Source organism: Nothobranchius furzeri, chromosome 1, assembly GCF_043380555.1.
Source record: "Nothobranchius furzeri strain GRZ-AD chromosome 1, NfurGRZ-RIMD1, whole genome shotgun sequence".
In the NCBI taxonomy this organism is placed as follows: Eukaryota; Metazoa; Chordata; class Actinopteri; order Cyprinodontiformes; family Nothobranchiidae; genus Nothobranchius; species Nothobranchius furzeri.
Window position 1 is genome coordinate 84,687,082 of NC_091741.1, and position 20,465 is coordinate 84,707,546.

The 20,465-nt window shown below is 40.2% G+C and overlaps 2 protein-coding genes across 3 annotated transcripts; both read left to right on the plus strand.

Moving 5' to 3' along the window:
• The first annotated feature begins 92 nt into the window (after nucleotides 1-92).
• Nucleotides 93-4,676, plus strand: si:ch211-145o7.3 (forkhead box protein N2). Its single transcript, XM_015948537.3, has 5 exons — nucleotides 93-215; nucleotides 1,162-1,784; nucleotides 1,951-2,072; nucleotides 3,743-3,798; nucleotides 4,181-4,676. The coding sequence occupies exons 2-5, from the start codon at nucleotides 1,194-1,196 to the stop codon at nucleotides 4,531-4,533; spliced, it is 1,122 nt and encodes a 373-aa protein (XP_015804023.3). The 5' UTR covers nucleotides 93-215; nucleotides 1,162-1,193; the 3' UTR covers nucleotides 4,534-4,676.
• A 916-nt stretch (nucleotides 4,677-5,592) lies between these two features.
• atl3 (atlastin 3) lies at nucleotides 5,593-17,196 on the plus strand. 2 transcript variants are annotated; one of them, XM_070555148.1, is made up of 14 exons: nucleotides 5,593-5,721; nucleotides 6,745-6,967; nucleotides 8,079-8,213; nucleotides 9,743-9,847; nucleotides 9,932-9,982; nucleotides 10,930-10,986; nucleotides 11,069-11,161; nucleotides 11,258-11,396; nucleotides 11,484-11,611; nucleotides 11,736-11,792; nucleotides 14,415-14,486; nucleotides 14,657-14,848; nucleotides 14,949-15,188; nucleotides 16,903-17,196. In XM_070555148.1, the coding sequence occupies exons 2-14, from the start codon at nucleotides 6,764-6,766 to the stop codon at nucleotides 16,963-16,965; spliced, it is 1,536 nt and encodes a 511-aa protein (XP_070411249.1). In that variant the 5' UTR covers nucleotides 5,593-5,721; nucleotides 6,745-6,763; the 3' UTR covers nucleotides 16,966-17,196. The 2 variants fall into 2 exon arrangements, with proteins under 2 accessions (XP_070411249.1, XP_070411248.1); XM_070555147.1 differs by having other exon boundaries at nucleotides 5,645-5,784.
• Nucleotides 17,197-20,465: the final 3,269 nt, after the last annotated feature.

The following is a 20,465-nucleotide window of genomic DNA, read 5'->3' on the forward strand; positions in this document are numbered from 1 at the left end:
TTTCCATTTGACGGACTGTCACGTCACGTGATTAGTCGGGAGTGCGCCTCTGAGCGCGCGCCCTGCAGAGCGTCTTTTTGGTTCCCATGGAAACCACGAACAGCAACGGGACACGGAGGGAGAGAGGTCCGACTGAGACTCCTCTGTTAAACATCAGGATCCTACCTTTCACCTTGTCCCGGACGTTTGAGTTCAGAGTTATCGGCGTTGATCCGGTGAGTATTTTTAATCTATCATTTATGACCTGAAGCCGTCAGTACCGACAGGGTCACCTGAGGAGCTAATTGAAACTTTATATTTCTCCGCCATTTGCCTGCTGTATTGCTTTGTACAAGCCATGTGGCACCGTCTTCAAACTTTCAGAGCTTAAAAAAGGTAGCTTCACCTGCAAGAAGTCGGTTAAAGCACACTGCTTCTGTGTATGAAATGAGCTGTATAAACAAAACCACCTTGCCTGATTAACCATAGCGTGTTAAAAATTTGTCTCACAGTGCACCTGAAAAGTCAATTGCCCTTAGATTCTTATTAGACAACACTTGTTCACTGGACACATTTTGCATCCGTTAGAATGGACTTTGACCAGAAAAGATGCTCATCAGAGTGGAACAACTGACCCAGTAACTGAACTGAGGTCAACCTGGCAGGCCAGATTTTTAACTCTTTGATGAATGAATTATGAAATCTTCAACCATGATTTTTTAAACAATTTTTTTCATTCATCTTTAGGTGTGAATGAAACAAATGTCATATTTACATATTTTTTGTAACATTTAATTTACACATAGTTTATTACATGTCCACCTCAGTGGACAGCGTGCATTCAGAACAAGAAATATGTCGGCTTGACTTACTGAAGTCCAAATGGAGGGGCTCAAATGCAATAAAGTCTTCAATAGCTGTGCTTAATAGCAAAAATAAATAACAATTTTGAGTACCTGTCCACTGTAGTGACCATTATGCATCAAAGGGTTAAAGTTTAAACTAACTTTTTTTCCTGAAACTTAAAGGTTAATGGTGTATATTCATGCTGCGGAACTAATTTAGCAAGTAATCACGTTTTTATTCTGACAAAATATTCATTCCAGTTTGTAAAAAGGTTTAATGAGTATGATTAACTAATGCTTTAACGGATTCCTTCTGTCTCTGTCTTCCATTAAACAGCTGGATGAGCCGGGCATTTCCCCCTGAGAGAAATGGAGAATAGCTCCCACACACTGCCACCCTTCTCCTCCTCATGTCTTACAACACTCCAAGGCTCCCTTCCCTTCTCCTCCTCAAATATTTCACTCCCACTTTCGCCCATCTCCTTCCCACCGTCTCCTACCTCCCTTTCTCCAACAACAGCAGAGTCTCCTCACTCGTCCTCTCCTTTTTCACAACGCAGCACGTCTCAGTGCCTGGACAGACAGAGCGTGCAATGTTGTGAACAGGACATATCTGACCAGGATGACCTGACCTGTCTCAGCTGGCTTCATCAGAGAGGTGACCTCCTTCCTCTGCAGCCTCTTGCCAAAATGACGCTGCTGCCTCAGCTGGGGTCCTGCACACCTGCACAGCCTCTTCCTGCTCCTACGTCCTCCAAGCCACCGTACTCCTTCAGCAGTTTAATCTTCATGGCAATAGAAGATTCTCCACACAAAAGGCTTCCAGTGAAGGGCATCTATGAATGGATTGCCAACAAATTTCCCTTCTACAGATCAGCAACTGGTGGCTGGAGGAACTCTGTTAGACACAACCTGTCCTTGAGCAAGAGCTTCCGTCGGATTGAGAAGGTCAAGAGCCAGGTGGGTACACAACCTGATTTACAAATCAACAAGCTTAACTATTGAGAATAAATCCAAACTACTGAACTGTCTTCAAGCAGATCAGTGCTCTAAAGGTTCACTTTTTAAAGTTATATGTCCATCAGATGTGTTCATAGTAACAAGTGGATTTGTATGTTTTCTTTAGTCAGGTGGGAAGGGGTCTCTGTGGTGCGTGTGTCCAGAGTATCGTCCGGCACTCCTGGAGGTGCTGAGGAAGACCCACAGCTATCACAGCACCAACAGCAGTCTGCTAAACAAACCTGTTCTGTGAGTAAAATCTCACATCATATGTTCTTTAGCTGCGTCAAAAACACATTTCATTAATGCAAGTGAGCTTATTTATTCATGCCATGACTTTTTTACTTAAGTTATAATAGTTTTATGGTTACAAAACATGTTTGTGAAGTTCTTTGCACAAAATGCCTCTCACATAAATGATCTCAGCAGTTTCAGTACCCTACAGAATGAGCCGTTTCAGGGCTCTGTCACTTAAAAAAAATAAGATGGATTTGGCCACACCCACCCATACCCCACTCAGGCTTCTATAAGCTGAGAAGCTCAGATGTTGAGGAGGGGCTCACAATAGAGCTGCTGTTCCTCCAGCTGCATCTTTTCCTTGGTGATTCTACTTTACTTTTCCCATTTGTGACATCACAAATGGGGACTTTTTGAAAGAGCTTGTTTTAAGCATATAATTCCTAAAATTAAACACTGAGAAAATGGATGGATGAATTTTTTTTACGTTTGGAGTGTTTATAGAGGCAGTAGAAACCCAAAAGAATGTGAAAGGTGAGTTTTGCATAATATGTCCCCTTTAAACTTTTATTCAAACTCAGTTTAAATGCTGTAACTATCAAATATTTAATGGGTGGTACTCAGCATTTATAGCTTGATACATGAGAGAATAACCAGAAATGTTTATTTTTGGTAATTAAACTATTTATTGAATCACATTATTACAACAATTGTTCTCAGTGGCCTTGTGGTAATGTGTCTACCCTGGGACTGGGAGATCAGCTTGACACTCAGTTGTAGGGGTGGATTGGGGGGTTAAACCACAAAATAGTTCCCGAGCGCATTCACATCTGGAGCTCACTGATCCCCACAAGGATGGGTCAAACGTAGAGATGAATTTCACCAGTGTGTGATGTTGACTTATAATTGGTCTTTATCTATTACATTTTACTATGTAATCACATCAATGTACTGTAACAGAGGAGGACAATTTTAATTTTCCACCTGCAATCTTTAGACATTCCAATAGAGGGCAGCATATATGTATAGTAGTCATACTGCAAGTTTTGGAGGAAAGGACTAATCCTGCTATGGTGTGGAATATGTGGATTGTATATGATTCAGGTCACTCCCACACAAAATTAATTATTTCAAACTGATCTATAAACAGATTGACTAAATAAGATGCAAAACTGAATTGGTTGCAATAAATTATTCCCCAAAATAAGATTTTACAGTTAGTTGACTTTTTTACCAGACTCAGAAGTCATAATTTGGGGCAGCAGTAGCTCAGGTGGTAGAGCGGATTGCCCCATGATCGGAGGGTCATGGGCTCGATTCCAGCTCCCTCCAGGGGTATCCTGCTGTTGTGTCCCTGGGCAAGACACTTCACCCAACTTGCCTGTGTTAGTGGTGGTCAGAGGGGCCGATGGCGCCAAATGGCAGCCTCGCCTCTGTCAGACCTCCCCAGGGCGGCTGCGGCTACAAGTAGCTTACCATCACTAGCAGTGTGTGAATGTGAGAGTGTGTGAAAGTGTCTTTGGGTGTCTGGAAAAGCGCTATATAAGTTCAATGCATTATTATTATTATTATTATTATCTGTGACAATTTCTCTCTTTAATCAATGCGTAATCAACTTGGTTTATTTTACGTCACACAGACAACTATAACATCCAGGTTCTGTTTTTCTGTGTTGCATGTAGGTTAGAGGGAACTGACTATGATGTGCCAGTAGTGAGTGAAACGATGGAAATCTCAGGTTAGTACCCACACTGGCTCATGTCTCATATTTAGGACACAAACCCACATTTTTGTCTCAATGTGAATTTCGTTAGTCTGCAGTTTTTTTTGTCTATAGAATTCTGTGGCCTTTTTTATTACTAGCAGCTTTTCCCCCCTGCATTGTTCCTGTGTTTGTGTTCTGTTGGCATGGCAACTACCTTCCATTACCTTGGTAACGGAGCACTAGCCTAACTTAGACTCTGTCAAATGTCTGCTCGTTTTAGCTCCAGACCTGTGCTTTACGCCCCCACGTGCTCACTGAAGATTCTTACAAGTATTTTGTTAATCACCCTGAATGTACACTATTTTTGTTCATGTCTGAATTCATAATTTAATCTGTGCTTCTTTCCCTCACTTAGATTCTCTTCCTCACACTCTGCTGCTTTCCTCATCCGCTCCCCAAATCCTCACAACTGATTATCCGTCTTTCTCTGACAACACCCCTTGCCTTTTGACCCCGGATCACGAGGAACTGGTCACCATGGAATCGACTGATTACCAGCAGAACACAGTCAGTGAAGACATGGAGAAAGACCCTCTGTCTGACAGCGGCTACATTGAGTTACACTATTACCAGTCGGACCAGTACCAGTACCTGGTGCTGCCAGATGACACCGAACTGGACCTGGAGACTGTGGAAATCCTGCAGCTTGATGTGGAGGCTCAAGAAGCTGCTGGGTCACTGCTGGACCTGGCAGGTGGAGGATATTAGCTCATAAGCTTGTAGACCTAAATAGAGAATTTTTGGTGGTTCTCCCTGAAATATGGACACTGCCCATTTAAATTATGTATTAATGTGCTGTTACAGTATATATATATCTATAGAGGGGCTAACATTAAACCAACGATCACATTACCCCATTTGTATTAACGTGCTTAGCTGAACTAACCCATGTATTATACAAAACAATACCAGATCAACTGTATTTAAAACTGAGGGGGAAGTATTAATGTTGCAAAGGTGTCTAACAGAATAAACTCATTCTGAGGAGTAGAGGAGGGTTTCCAGCTTAAGCTGTTTCTTATCTAAATCAAGATAAAAATTTACATATCACTTAAAACCAGCAAAAGAAAAGTTTTCAAAACAAATTGTGATCCACCATCTTGCCTCCAATGAAGGTGAAATGTGTTTTCAGCCTTCTACTTTTATTATATGAAACTGTATCTGTGACCTGTTTTATTTATAATATAGTTAGTTGTGTAGACATAGTCATATGGTCTTCTGTTTAAACATCTTGAATCAGGAAGTCTTTGATCCTGTGTTTTATGAACCCACTGCCATTGAAATATTCTTACATTCTGGTGTATTATGTTGTTTTAGTAAATTGCATGTTTGTCCACCAAAGCTTTAGATTTTGTAATTTAGAAAATAAAAACTATGATTTTGTTCTTTTTCATTAAATCTGTTTTGCTCTGACAGCATGTTATAGTACCTTTTTATTCGCATTTTCTCAACAGCATAAATAGCATCATACTATAACATATAACGTAACATATACGTTCCAGGACGCCTTACAATAGCATTGTATTTCTTATTTTATTTTACCAATAAAACAGAGCCATGCTGCCTAGCAACCGTGCATGTACCATCCGTGAACACCTTTCAAATGTGATTTGTATAAACGCAAAACTTGTGTTCCCTTTCATCGCCTCTTTGATACACTTCCGTATTCGTCGTCTAAGTTAAAAACTACATTTCCCAGCTCCGGCGTAATATAGTTTGTAGTTTTCAAACGAGGTGCCGTCACGTACAAATGAAAATGTGTCAAAAACTTCGTTTCCCATGCAACATTTCGCAGCTTAAGGACGGAAGTTAGCAGTTACGTGGAGGAAAAAAGTAATCGCGATTGTTTTCGTGCCACTGTGAGAAGTTGGTTGTTTTTCGACTCTTACGAGACTGGTGAGGCTTCTTGGCGAGACCAAAAACAACACTGCATCGTCAATCTGTAGCTAAAGCTAGCAGGTACGCTAAGTAGAAGCTGAATAGAGTCGCGCGTCGTAAAATGCTGCATTGTTCGGGTTTTCAACTCTGACCTCTACTGCCGCTTAAGAACACATGTTAGCTATTTTTATTTTACAGTAAGCACCACCTCATAGGCTGTGAGCTCCGACATCTCAATAATTAAGATGGACTCGAGGACATTTGACTTTAGCGCATCGCGACATGTAACTTTTCTGTTAGACTGAGTTTGCGCAGTTATTTTTCCCAGTAAGAGGTTGTGTACTTGTAGTTAGGATGAAAACTACGCTCATCTCAGCTGCCGTTCTTTTTCTTCACACAAAGACTATTTAGCTCGTTCACTACAGAGAAATGGCTGACATGCTGCTCCTCAACGCCACACCTTTTAATGTGATGGGCTTAAGGAGACAGCTTTTTATGTGATGACTCACAATTCTCTGACTGGGCACCACCGAGGATGCCTTCCTCGGAAGTGAACAATAATGAGATCTATTGAAGCAGAATCCACAGCATGCCCCAGGCGGAGCAGCATGACAGCCACAAGAGCAGCCCACAGCCAGCCTCACGCGCAGATAAACATTGTCCCTGATGGAGGGATCGGTGCTGGTCTGATTTCTCTGCAGCTACGGGCAAACTGGTCTAACGTGTGTGTGTGATGCTAAGATAAGTACAGTTTGAAAGCTATGGCTTTTGACATAACTGATCTCAAGAACTATTGTCCAGTTACTTGTAAAGATTTAGTAGAACATTTTTTCTGGTAACAAACATGGAAAAAGCTTCACGTTACAAAAGAAGCCCCCCCCCCCCCCCCCAAAAAAAAATGTGTTGCAGGATTAAATTCAGCAAGGTGCTTTTAAAATTGGGGGTTTGCTAGTAAATTGTTAGAATGACTTGATAGTTCTTTGCAGATTATCCTAACTTGTTAAAAATGTAATATTTTGTTATTTATTGTTACCTTCACAGGGACCTGTACTTGTCCAAAATGCGGCGCGAGCCAGGCCCAGTTCAGATTGTCGAGGTGTCTAAGAATGATCACTCCTTTACGTTGAACACAGAAGCTTTAGCTGAGATTCTGCTGGCTCCTGAAGTCCGGGAAAAGCATGTGGTGGTTCTGTCAGTGGCTGGGGCTTTCAGAAAAGGAAAAAGCTTTCTGCTTGACTTCATGATCCGGTATATGCACAGGAAGGTGAGTCAGAATGTGACGGTAACATTCTGATTTTACTTCCCAAACTTGTTTGAAATTGTTTTAGTTGGGTTTATTGAGCAAGGAAAACACAAAAGACAATGTCACATGTACGGGCAATGCAGCCATGGTCTTACACAAAGGTTTTCTAGCCAGAGGCTAATCTGCAAACCTAGTCCTAATTGGACATTTTGAGACGATCAAACAATAGTATTTATAGCATTTATTCACACACACACACACACACACACACACACACACACACACACACACACACACACACACGCACACACTTTAATCAAGAGTGCTCTTGCGCAATGTTGGACGAGGAAATAATGTAATGGAAATAATTGTCTAGGTGAAGCTTTAAGGAATTTCTCACATGTTAACAATATGTGAGAAATTCATTCCTTTCATTCCTTGGAATGAGAACATGCATGCAGTTGTGCAACTTGAGTGAATACCCATCCCCGTTGTAACATGTGAACAGACTTGTTTGATGAAAAGCACTAATTAAGATTTTGTTGTGAAATGAGGCAGAGTCCCCATGAATGCCTTCACTGTAATTTAACATAAATTTGTAACTAAGATTATTATCATAGTTCCCACTGATGCATTTAAGCTGCATTTTCTGTAGCTCTTCCCTTAAATCCTATATGATGGCTGTTATGGCCCTAAAGCCCTGCACTTCACTCCGTAGAGTGCTTGGTGTGTTGTAAATTATGCAAAAAGGTGGAATACTCCATTTACATGACAAGAGATCCTTCATTTCTTGAATGAGGCTGAAGTTTCCTATGAAAACCTCCATCCTCTCATGATTGTGTTTGTTGTGTAAATGTTACATTCTGATGTTATGTTGCTTTGTTTCAGATACTCTAGGTGTGTTCATTTAATTTAGTGGGAGGAAACATAAGCAACACTTCATTCTACTGGGATAAATAATGCTTCTATTCTGTGTCATTTTGCAGTTCTTTGCGTTACTAATTTATGTGCCTAACTTTTATTTGGAATGCATTTTTTCTGCTGGTTTGTTTTGTGTGCTGCTTTGTTGTATTTCAGTCTCTAAATTATTGTTTGGAGCAAATAAATAAAACAGTAATTTGTGTTTCTGCAGGGTGATGAGAACTGGCTGGGACAGGAAGATGAGCCACTGACTGGATTTTCTTGGAGAGGAGGGTCAGAGCCGGAGACGAATGGCATCCAGCTGTGGAGCGAAGTTTTCCCTGTCCAACGGAGCGATGGAACCGAGGTACTAACGGCTACTGTAGAGTATTCTTCTTTTATCCATAGTAAAACAACAACATTGAATAAAGCTGTCATGGTGACTTTATTAATATGGAATAGGTAAGTAAAAGGTTTTAAATGTAAAGATCACAAGTTACTTTCTAATCACAAACAAGGAGAAATGATAGAACATAAGCAGGATACTAAAATAAACTACAAGCTAAGTGATGAATCAGTCGTTCACACAAAAACCAGCCAGACCAAATGAGTTGTGAGCTTTTTAGCTTCCCTCTAAGCTCTGTTCTAACAGAGCCTAACTACTGCTCTTCCCTCTAAGTAGCTGTCATGGATTTTATCAATATGCTTATCAATAACCCATTTCCTGTAGCTGGAGAGAGGAGACGATGAGCAGACAAGTCAAACAGTTATAACTGTGGCAAGATGCACCGAACACACACAGAGAGAGAGAGAGAGAGAGAGAGAGAGAGAGAGAGAGAGAGAGAGAGAGAGAGAGAGAGAGAGAGAGAGAGAGAGAGAGAGAGAGAGAGAGAGAGAGAGAGAGAGAGAGAGAGAGAGAGAGAGAGAGAGAGAGAGAGAGAGAGAGAGAGAGAGAGAGAGAGAGAGAGAGAGAGAGAGAGAGAGAGAGAGAGAGAGAGAGAGAGAGAGAGAGAGAGAGAGAGAGAGAGAGAGAGAGAGAGAGAGAGAGAGAGAGAGAGAGAGAGAGAGAGAGAGAGAGAGAGAGAGAGAGAGAGAGAGAGATTTTATTTATTTATTAAATTGTGTGGGAAGTCAAGAATGTATGTATGTGTGTCTGAATGAGTGAGCATGATCAAGCATAGAGCAAGACATTTACATTCAGTTGATTGAGTCAATGATCAAGAATTAATATACAAAGTTTTCCATAACATTCCCTCCTGTTTGTCCAAATAGGATAACCAAACAAAAGGAAGCAACAAAACAAAACTAAACAAGGAAAATAAAAATAAGGAATATTATCCACTTCCATAACTTGTCACCATTAACTATGAAAGCTACATCAATCACAAATCAAGTAACTCAAGACAAAAATGATTTGCATCAAAACAAGAAAAATAATTAGTAATAAACACTTCGTTCAGATATGAAAAGTTTAGAATCAACACGATAAGGCAAACACAGCATGAGGTGCTGCAGTCATTTGTCTATTTTGGATCGTAATCTCAATCCTGTTAACTTGTCCAAAGAATCATATATATATATATATATATATATATATATATATATATATATATAAAGAAATAAATAAAAATAAGAGTAGGAGACAGCCCAAGATATTTTGAGTAAAACCTGTTCATGTACATCTTTATTCACCATTTAACACAATAAATGAGAAGTGATTAACACCGTGTAATTATTTTGATGTGAAACTCTGTTTTTATTTTATTAGACATCTATACCACAGCCTGAGTTTGACTGTTTTGTCTCGTTTACATGACTGTGGCTGGAATTCACTTTGACTTAATATACCTTAGAACTTGCAGTTGCCATGCCGACGGTCTCCTCTCTCTGCTGTAGGTGGCCGTGGTCCTCATGGACACTCAGGGAGCGTTTGATGACCAGTCCACAGTGAGGGACTGTGCCACCATCTTTGCCCTCAGCACCATGACCAGTTCAGTTCAGGTGAAGGATCTCCTCTGATTACCGTAGATATAAATGTGGATGGTTGTTTTAATGATGCCTGCTGACTTGGCTTTTCTGTCGTAGCTCTACAACATCTCTCAGAACATTCAGGAGGACGATCTGCAGCAGCTACAGGTCACGTTGTTTTAGCAATTACAAAATTTATTTAGTGACATTTATTTTATTGGTATTTATTGAAAGAAAATTAGTTACATTTACTTTTCCCCTCTGATTATTTAAGTATTTTGTACTTACTTTGAGTATAGTGTGGTGTTTTTACTTCACTGTTTTCAAGATGGAATGATTTGTAACCATAAATGAGCTCATGCAGGAGGTCCCTGTGTCTCATGACTTAACTGATATGCACACTCTTGCACCTTTGCACCTTTTCATCTTGGAGCGGCTGTAAATTAGTTTTGCTTCATTCAGTTGATAAAAAAGTAGCTTTTCCTTTTAGACTGGCTCTTTACCCAACCTCTCTGTTTATATTATGTTTACATGACTGATCAGACTTGCTTTTGGAGGGATTAAGCATTTAAAATGTTAACAGTTAACTAAAAAAGTTGTTTCAAAGATTTATATCGTTACTAGTTTAGTAAGAGAGACTTGTAGTTGGACATCTGCTGCTCAGAGCTCTGCTTAAACACCTTCGTGTTAAGAAGAGATGGAGAGCTAATGTCCAGGCTCTGAAAGCTGAGAGGAGGAGGAAGTGGGACTGCTTTAAGCTCATATCTGTCTGCACACAGTCTGTTACTCCGTCCTGTCGGCAGCTCTTCTCAGAGATTGCTGAATTGAACTTTGATCGTCCTTTTTTTTATATAGATTGGAATATTTGAGAGCAACGTTATGATATTTAACTGTGGTGTTCTTTAGTAACCTGGTGTTGGTGTCCGTGTCAGGCCAGATCTGACAGGATCCTTTTTGTTTAATTATCATAATCACCACTAAACTGATATTTTGGCTGGTTTTCTTTACCCAGCTGTTCTATGTGTTTAAACATTTAAAAGCTCACACCAAATTAAGACAACATCTTTTAGTCCCCTTTCACCACATGCTCATGATTTAATGCCTGTTCCTCATAGCTGTTCACAGAGTATGGTCGTCTTGCCATGGACGAGATCTTCCAGAAACCTTTTCAGGTACAAAATACATCTGAATTAATGCTACTACTTATCGTGTTTGTGTTTTTTGTTATGTAACTAGCTTTTTCTCATCTTACAGTCATTGATGTTTCTAGTCAGAGACTGGAGTTTTCCCTACGAGTACCCCTACGGGTTTAAAGGTGGCAATAACTTCCTGGACAAACGGTTACAGGTGCCCTCCTTTCTCCTTGTAATTTGGCAGATAGTAACTTTTACATTACACATACTTCATTTTAAAACTGACTTATTTGGGTTTTTGTTGCTTAAGGTCAAAAGTTCCCAGCATGAAGAGCTGCAGACAGTGAGGGAACACATCCGCTCTTGCTTCAGCAAAATCTCCTGCTTCTTGTTGCCTCATCCTGGTTTAAAGGTTGCCACCAGTCCTGCTTTCAAGGGACAGCTTCGTGGTAAGGGAGCTACATTTTCCTTCTGTTTCTGTGTAATATTTAAAAGAATGTTTAATAATCTTTTCTCTTTCTGTTTTGTTATGTCAGATGTGGCCCCAGAATTCAGAGAGCAACTGCAGGATCTGATTCCTAAACTGCTGCATCCCGACCGCCTGGCTGAGAAGGAAATCAATGGAAATAAAGTCACGTGCATAGGCCTGCTTGAGTTCTTCAAGGTAGATCATGTCTGTCTTTGTGTTCTACTAATCCTGAATCGGTTCATTTTACCTTCATTTGTGTGTGTGTGCGTGTGTGTGTGTGTGTGTGTGTGTGTCTGTGTGTGTGTGTGTGTGTCACCAGGCCTATATAAAGATTTACCAGGGAGAGGACTTGCCACAGCCAAAGACGATGCTCCAGGTAGGCACTGAAGTCACCTAGGAGATTTACTGTTGGATGCACTTTGCATTTTTTTTTCTAAGCCTTACAAAACACAGGGATTTTCAACAGATGACTTCAGTAGCACTTCAAAGATGGATTTACACTTTGGTCAGTGTTTACACAGCCTTCTCAGGAGTGCAGATGTGGCCAAAGACACGGGCAGGGCTGTTTAAATTACGAGTGTCCCTGTTAAGTTTTTTGCCCCCGAGTCCGAGTCATTTGATTTTGAGAATCTGCCGATACCGAGTCCCGATCTGATACTTTTGATACATAAAAAAGAGTAAAGACAGAGAAGAAACAGATCCAGAATGGTCCTTATCTTTTATTTAATTAGTTTTATTTAAGCATTTCACAACTCTGATAACAAACAGGGCACTCCTGTGAGATAGCTTGAATGATCAAGTAATAAATAACATAAATACTTCACTTTTGCACTTTAGTGCAAATAAAAAAAGGTCTAATAAAAAAAAAACTAATGGCACCTCAACTTAAAATACCTGGTAGGGGTCTATTCTGACTTAGCCTCCAAAATGCCTTGATACGGCCCTGGCTGTGGGACAGAGTTTTGAAAGTGATCTGAAACGTACCATATATAAATATTACATGCTGATAAATTATTGCTTTATAAAGATAAAATGTGTAGTGGAATAAATCTACCTACATTTTATTTTTCAAGAACTTTGTTCTCTTGGTTTTATTTTCCTGTCGTGTCTGTCTCTGATCTTCCTGAATCTCCTCTCAGTCCTCCAGAAAAACTGCTGCCTGACTTCCTACTCACAAGTTGCTTTTTAACTAAGATCAAATGGATCTACTTGGAGTGTGCCCTGTGCTGCCCAGCCGCACCAGTGGCGTGGAGTCACCGGACCACGGATGATGTGCACTGCAGCAGCAGAGCGCGTCAGGCTCGCATAGAAGACAGAAATTACTAGAGAGAATAGGAACAGACATGAATGAATATTGTGTTAATTGTATATTGTTTAGGTGGCGCCACTTTAAGAAAGTTACTGTGGCTGTGTGCATAATCAGCGCTCTTTGCACCACCGTCTCCAATCAAAAGAATCCCCGCTATGCAGTCCATATAAAAAATGTAATACAGATAGAAATAGGATCTTTTTTTGGGCTCCTTCTTGGTGTGCAAGTTGAGGGCTTCAGGGGAGCCAGACAACCTTTCAGGAGAACTGGGTTTCCCTTAGTTCTCCTGTAATTTGATCCCCGTATCAGAGTCCGGATTGGGAAGTAACGCTCAATCCGGATCGAGTCTGAAACCACGTGATCGGCACTGATTTCCGATCACGTGATCGGACCTGGACATCCCTAGTTAAAATGACATGGTGAAGCCTGCGGTGTTGCTCCTAAGCAAGCTAGTAAACATGAGCAGGGTTGCTTTTGGAGATGCTGACGTGAAGCACACAGCGTCCTACTTCCTAGTCTCTCACTGAGCAGCGGTGCTGCCGTGGGCTCCTCTGCCACCCAAGAGCACTCGCAGCAGACAGTCAGTCCATCTGCGGCTGCAGCATCGACCGGTTCGAACTGCTGTTAGAGAAGATGTCTACCCTACTGCATTCAGATAGCTGATGAATCACGCATGCAGGAAGCCACTGCTGGCTGATTCCACCTGCACCAAACAGAGGCCTCCACTAGTAGTTAGGTGTGAGAGTGCTGTAACTTCAGCCATCGATGGGTGTGAATGGTGAGCTAAGCACAAAACAAGCCTCAGAGAAGCAGGACTGAAAAAATTCAGTCACCTCCGTGTGAACCAACGCACGGCCAAGGCCAGTGCAGATGCAATGACCCCACCTGGCCCAGACCAAGCTGACCATAGTGCTAATTCACCATAAGTTACTCTGCACTGCTGTCATCTTGTTGACAATTTACCTGATGTTTTATGTACCACGGTTGGTAAATTACGGTGTTCTGGGTCAGATCAGTATGTTTTTGCAACATGATATTGTCATAACTTTAGACACAATAACGCTTTTGTCAAACCACTTGGAGATACAACACCATGTCCAACTCACTGTTGAAAGCCTATCAATGACGGAACAGAGCCATCTCATTCAAAAACGTTTTTGTATCCACAAGGCTCCAATTACAAGTGAAACATTATGGTGCAAGAGTTCATTTATTTCAGTAATTCTACTTAAAAGGTTAAACTAATATCTGACAATGAAAGCCAGATATTTCAAGCCTTGACTTGTTTGAACTGTTATGATTATGGCTTACATCTTATGAAAACTCCACATTTAAAATTTCAATTCATACATTTACTTTATTTCTTTTGTGTGGTGCAGTTCAAACTCCAACTGCTAGGTGGCAGCAGTTTTTACCTCCTTCAATCTGATGGAGAAAACAAGATTTTGCATTAACACTGGATGTGTCTAGGAAACATCTGGCTTTAATTTTTCAATTAATTCAGGCTTAAACATTGAAAATATTGTCTAGCTTTTAGTATCGTAATATATCGCATAGCCAGATTCTTACCAATACGCTCCCCTGGCACACACTAACATTGCAATGTCAGTGCTGAACTGTAATATTGTGCAGTTCTAGCTCTGATTGCTTTTGGCTCCAGAATGATTTGTTGTGCATTTGCCTCATCAGGCCACAGCAGAGGCCAACAACCTGGCAGCCGTGGCAATGGCTAAAGATCAGTACCACAAGAATATGGAGAGGGTGAGTTGATTCATTAGCAACCACACACACACACACACACACACACACACACACACACACACACACCTTTATGCAATATGCCTCCCCATTGTGACTATTTTGTGATTAAAATCTATTGTAACATAGTTTAGACATGTACGAGTTTGTGGATGAATCTTGCTGTTTTGTAGGTTTGTGGAGGAGACCTGCCGTACGTGGATCCCAACTCACTCGAGGAGAAACATCGCTTCTTCTACGGAGAAGCTCTCCACATGTTTACATCAACTAAGAAAATGGGTGGCCAGGAGTTTTGTGATCGTTACAAACAGCAGCTGGTGCACGATCTGGAGGAGATGTGGCAGTCTTTTAGCAAGCACAATGAGGTACGGCTTGGTCGTTTTAGTGCTTTTTTTTAAGTCCAAAACCTGAAAAATATTATGTAGATTCCAAAATTATTTTTAATCGTGTGTATTTTTTTTTAAGGCAAAAAATCTTTTCAGCGCCTTCCGGACTCCTGCCGTGCTCTTTGTGCTCATTTGCTTCCTCTACATTGTGTCGGGGGTGTTGCTGTTTATTGGCCTGACCACCTTTGCCTTGGTGTGTGACTGCATTATGGGCCTGGTTATGATAGCCATGGTGGCGTGGGCCTTCATCCGCTACTCTGGTCAGTACCGGGACGTGGGCGGGGCCATTGATCAGGCTGCAGGTGTCGTCCTGGAACAGGTGAGAATACAGATTTGTTTCTGTTGCTTTATGTTTGCATGTTGTTCAGGAAGGGGAAATTGGTGCACTTTCACGTGTTAAAGCCACTAGGGGGCGCAATTGGTGTTGAAAAGTACCTGCACCAATAATAAGTTATAGTTCAAACTGTAGAAGTTTGGAAAGGAAAAGCTGTTTACAAATGGCTTTTTTTCTTTTGTGCCAACTATTTGGATGAACAGTGGGTCTCATTTAAGCTCACAAAATAAATTTGATCAAACAAAAATGTGTTTCTGTGTGTTCAACTTATAACCTATTCACCCTGTGATCTATGAGCTCTCACAGTGCCTCTGCTCAACTTCATCTGCTCGCTCGCTCACGAGTGATTTAAACTAGTCCAAGTAATAATGATAAACTTTATTTATATAGCACAGTCCATACAGGAAATGCAACACAAAATGCTTTACAAATTAAAATGACCCCACATACACACATTCTCTCCCATCCCCAGGAATGTAAAAACATTTTAACCACAATACCCACTCATTACACTCATGTTCTGCATGTTCTGACACACACACACACACACACACACACACAACATAAGAAAGAAAATAAGTGATGCTCCAGACAGTAGAAACTTATGGGAAATGCCTTGACCAGGTAGTTGAACAAGCAGAGACATTAGTGTGCGTGCGTGCAGCCAAGGGTGAGAGCACGAGTCAGACTTGACCACAAGTATGTGTCGAGAGTTATAAAGTTATGAGGTGGAGTTATGAGGAGCGTACGGACACGTGTTCATTAGTTCTGGGTGACTTTGTGTGCTTGAAAGAAACCACTGCTCACTCAAATAGTCAAAACAACCCCCTCCCACAGTTACACTGCTGATTTTAGTAAATTGCAACAGTAAACTGTTGTCTTGACTCAACACCTATAGAAATGTAAACTATTTGAGCAAATTCATGTTAAAGCTGTTTTAACAAATTTACAGAACGAGCCAGATTTTGAATGCAAACACGGTCATAGAACACTCACCCCTCCCCTCAGGTATCTTCCCTGAGGTGCTTCTGCAGGAACTGGAAACCAGCATCACCAGAGGAAAAGAGATAGTGCTAAACACTGGTCTCTGTTTTCTAGGTCCAAATGTCTTTTGTTGTTTTTTCTTTTGGGGACACTGGTAGTTTGTACTGCAGTTGAAGTAGAAGCAGCTGGCTGTTTCTCCTTCTTTGATTTTACTGAACGGTGAACCTCTCTTACCAGTGGTGTTGTGCTGCTAAATACGTGTGTGTAATAAATGGAGGACCCAGGAAAGTGCAGAAGTGTGGCGGTTCAGTGAGACTGACACCGCATGGTTTATTTATAATTATACTATGTAGAACTCTGTTAAGAGGCATGAAAAAAATGTAAGCTAGTTTCTCTTCCAAATTTGCCATTGCAGCTTTAAGTATAAACTTAAAAGTCCAATTCGCAAACATCTGTGAATAATTGCAGTATTTTTTTAGATAATTTCTAATTTTGTAATTTGAATAAAGTTGATATAGTTCTATGAAACTACAAAGGGAACACTACACTATGGTCTTTTGAACAAGGTGAATCACAAACTGAAACTCCTTTCAGTAACGATCCAAAAATGCTGAGATTACATTTTCAGTGTCCTTTTATTTACGCTGGAGACAAAAAGTGAATATTATGTGATGTGCCGCAGTCAGGTAAACCATCTCTGCTGTTGTGTTTTCAGGCCACGGTGGCGTTGAACAAGTCGAGGGGCACCAGCGTCACTCACCACAAGAAATCAAGCTAAATGACCTCTGGACCCTCACAGCCTGGATTCAAAGCAATCGGCACCCGACTCAAGCACACTTTTAGCACTAAAGCCTTATCCTCCATCCGCCACGTTGACTCTGGGTATCAGACACAACGTGGGTTCACCAGCACCGCCTGATCAAGTCCAGGCATCCCAAACTCTCAGAAGGGTCGTGTTTTCCCAAAAACACTGCCATTGTTACATTACATACATTTACAATTAGACTTAATGGACACGTTAATGTTTACCTTTAGACTTCATAAAGCATTCCTTTTTAATTTTGTTAGAGCTGAATCATCTCACTTAGATGAGATTTATAGAACATGGGTAGTAGCATCTGCTGTTAAGCTTTAATATACTTCCAAATGCAATTTATGCAATCCTGAATCTTTCTGGGCTCTACTTTTACTCCTGGCATCTAAACATTCCATTCTGTGTAATGATTTGCTTTAAAGTTGATGACGGATCACATAGGGTGGACATTGTTTTCTTTTGAAAATGCACTTTCTGGATAAGTTAATGCTGCAGATTTAAAAGGCAGCATGTTCTTGGTCAGATCTTTTTTCTTTCATTACACAATAGTAATATGTTATGGTTCTTTTACGCTAAAAATAAATGTAATGCAGAAAAATTATGTTGAAAAGCTTCCAGATCTATTGGTCGATTTAAGGAGCACTAAGTTATCAGTCAGCCAAAGAGTTAGCTTTAAATCTGTTACTCCAGTAACTGTGCATAAAAGTGACTATAAGCTAAAATACGGACTACGTAGGAAACTTTGTTTTCAGTTTAAATTTAAAAATGGTGTCAGACAAACCCACTCCCAAAAGGAGCAAGGACAGGATTATTACATGTGATCAAAAACCCAGCTAACATCTCACAAACATGACTTCATGTTGGGGGTTTTGTCAGCAAATATAAATATTTAGCCATTTATTCAACATTTGCTTTCAAAAAATGATCAGTTTGATCTTTGATGAATTAAAAAATAATGCTTTGTTTCAAACACCTTTCAAGTGTCTGTTGTGCTAAATGACACCCCGTTATGTAAAAAGACAGACTTTTTTCACGCATGAACCACTTGACCAATTGGTTGTTTTATTAAGTCTTTACCAACGGGTTTTATAGTCTTTCATGGGGCCAAGAGGAGCTTCTTAGGCCAGCTTAAAGTAAATTTGGCTGTGGAGTAAAGCGCTGTGATTATTTGCAACATTTCCCTAAATCTCTGATTTTGGTTAAATGCATTTTAATGTTCCTTTTGACTGGAGACATGAAATGGAAAGTGTCGATTGTCCGAAAGTAGTTGTCGTTTTGAATGAACTTAAGGACCAGCGTGCACTTTAGCAATCAACCGTTTGGGCACTCGGAGAGACTGGAGGCAGGAAGTTTATAAATAAGGCTTTATTCTCTTATTACAGCTATGTTGATTTAAATATGCAAGAATTCAGGGTCAAAAGCCAACTGTAGATTTCATCATGGTGTTTTATTATTTTTTAATCATCATGATGCACTTTGTCTCTTTCCACAAGAAGAGGAGACTTCAGGATGTCTTTGCTAGCCGTGATCTTTGCACTTCTCCTCTCTGGTGCTTTTTGCTTACAGTTTGTACAAAAGTGAAGAAATGCATGCAGTATCATTAACGACCATTGTACTCATCTGTTACAGTTGTTCAGTGACACTGACCTAAAGAAACACTGTTTTATAAAGATTAAACAGTTTGACACAGTTGATGCACCCATTGGTTCCTTTTTATGAACTGTTATTTGTTCATTTATTCATAACTTTATAGAATCAGTTGTAGCGTCCAGAAATGGTCAGTTTTTCATCTATTTTAGCCTTTTCAGAGACGGGTCATCTTCATTTCATTTAACCCCTTGTCCATTCATTGTATGATTAATTAACTCTCATCGTTCATTTCATTATGATTTCATTATAAAAGTTCATCTTTTGTTCTGCAAAGCAGGGAATAGATAACATCAGCTTGGCAGAGAAGAACTTCGGGAAGGGAGCATGTTGACAATGTCGTGATCCTGAGATGTCAACTTGCACTTGCAGAATCTTCCTTGCAGCTTGGATTATTAGATAGGAAGATGCACAGAGGCAGATTAGTGTCCGAAGATGACCTGTCTCTGAAAAGGCCAAAATAGATGAAAAAACAGACCATTTCTGGATGTTACACAGTACCATGTACAAAAGTATCAACTCTCATAAGGCAGATCTGTAGTCCCTATGCAGGTAAACATAATGCTAGTGTTACTTTCAAAAATATGATTCTTACGTGTTTTATTTTTTAATGAAAAACTTCATGTAAGTTCCATAAAAATCATGCATAAATGGTAATATAATTGTAAATGCTTAATCTAATATTGAATAATAAATATTGCATTTTCTTGTTTTTATTGAATGATGACAATATACTCAACTATTGACCAAAGGGTTATTGTCCTTAGAAACAAGTTAGGGACTCTTAAAACAGAATTCAAATTTATTACTGAACAAAAAAATCATGCTGTGTTCAAATCTGTTGCCAAATAATTCTTAAGTGTACTGAAAAGTTATTAAAGTAGGATAACCAAATTATTTAAAAGTAGAGCAATTATATTCTCAGTTCGGTAAAATTTAAATTTAAAAAGAGTTCTATTAGAAATCCTAAATTACAATTCTGGAAAGAATATTTTAAAAAGTCGTTTGAAATAATGTGGTGTGATTACATGCTACAACGTTCTGCCACAGTATGTCTATTATAAATGTAGGTCAGCCTACAGGCATCACTTTACCAGGACCCAGAGATGTCCAAGTGTCCGCTATTCTTCCGCCGCTATTGTGTTTTATGTTCCGCTATTATTCCTAAATGTCCGCTATTCTTTTTTTATTCTGCTTTTCCTGTCTCCCCTTTTCCGCTCTTCTCTCCCTCCTGTCCGGATCCCTGCCTCTCATCCCTGAACTGAATGCCTGTTTCTCTGCTGAACAAAACATCTTGAACAGCGAATTTCGCGTCCCTCGTTTCCTTATATGGTGATCAGCACCGTGGACAAAACCCTCCTTGCGATGTGAGCGAGGAGGCGCGTGCACCGAACGCTCGCCGTTCACTTCCATATTTGGAAGTGAGTTCAACAAAAACGGGACGAAGGGGAGGAGAAAGGAGGGATGGGTGATGGAGGATTTCCTCCCATCCTAAAAAAATGGCTATTGGCAGCATCAACGCCTCTTTTCTAACGGTTTATTATTGCTCACCAGTCACCAAGCCCACCATTAAAGTAGTCATTAGTAGCACGTATTAACTCCATTGAATGAGTCTCAGATTACATCTTTCGACTTGGGTGTTTAAGACAAATGTCACTAAAAACGTAAAAAAAATTTAAATCCTACAAGCACTAATATTACTTGGTTGATTCGTTTAAAACGTAAAAAAAATCCTTCCCAACATTATCTGTAATGTATTTTGTACCAAAACACTTTTTTCAAGCAAAGCTGCAGGATAACGGTTAGCGTGCACGAGC

Coding starts and splice junctions, on each gene's coding strand:
- si:ch211-145o7.3 (XM_015948537.3), top strand. CDS start 1,194: ATGGAGAATAGCTCCCACACACTGCCACCCTTCTCCTCCTCATGTCTT. Junction 2,073..3,742: donor CTGCTAAACAAACCTGTTCT/GTGAGTAAAATC, acceptor TGTTGCATGTAG/GTTAGAGGGAACTGACTATG. Junction 3,799..4,180: donor TGAAACGATGGAAATCTCAG/GTTAGTACCCAC, acceptor TCCCTCACTTAG/ATTCTCTTCCTCACACTCTG.
- atl3 (XM_070555148.1), top strand. CDS start 6,764: ATGCGGCGCGAGCCAGGCCCAGTTCAGATTGTCGAGGTGTCTAAGAAT. Junction 10,987..11,068: donor TCTTCCAGAAACCTTTTCAG/GTACAAAATACA, acceptor CTCATCTTACAG/TCATTGATGTTTCTAGTCAG. Junction 11,397..11,483: donor TTTCAAGGGACAGCTTCGTG/GTAAGGGAGCTA, acceptor TTGTTATGTCAG/ATGTGGCCCCAGAATTCAGA.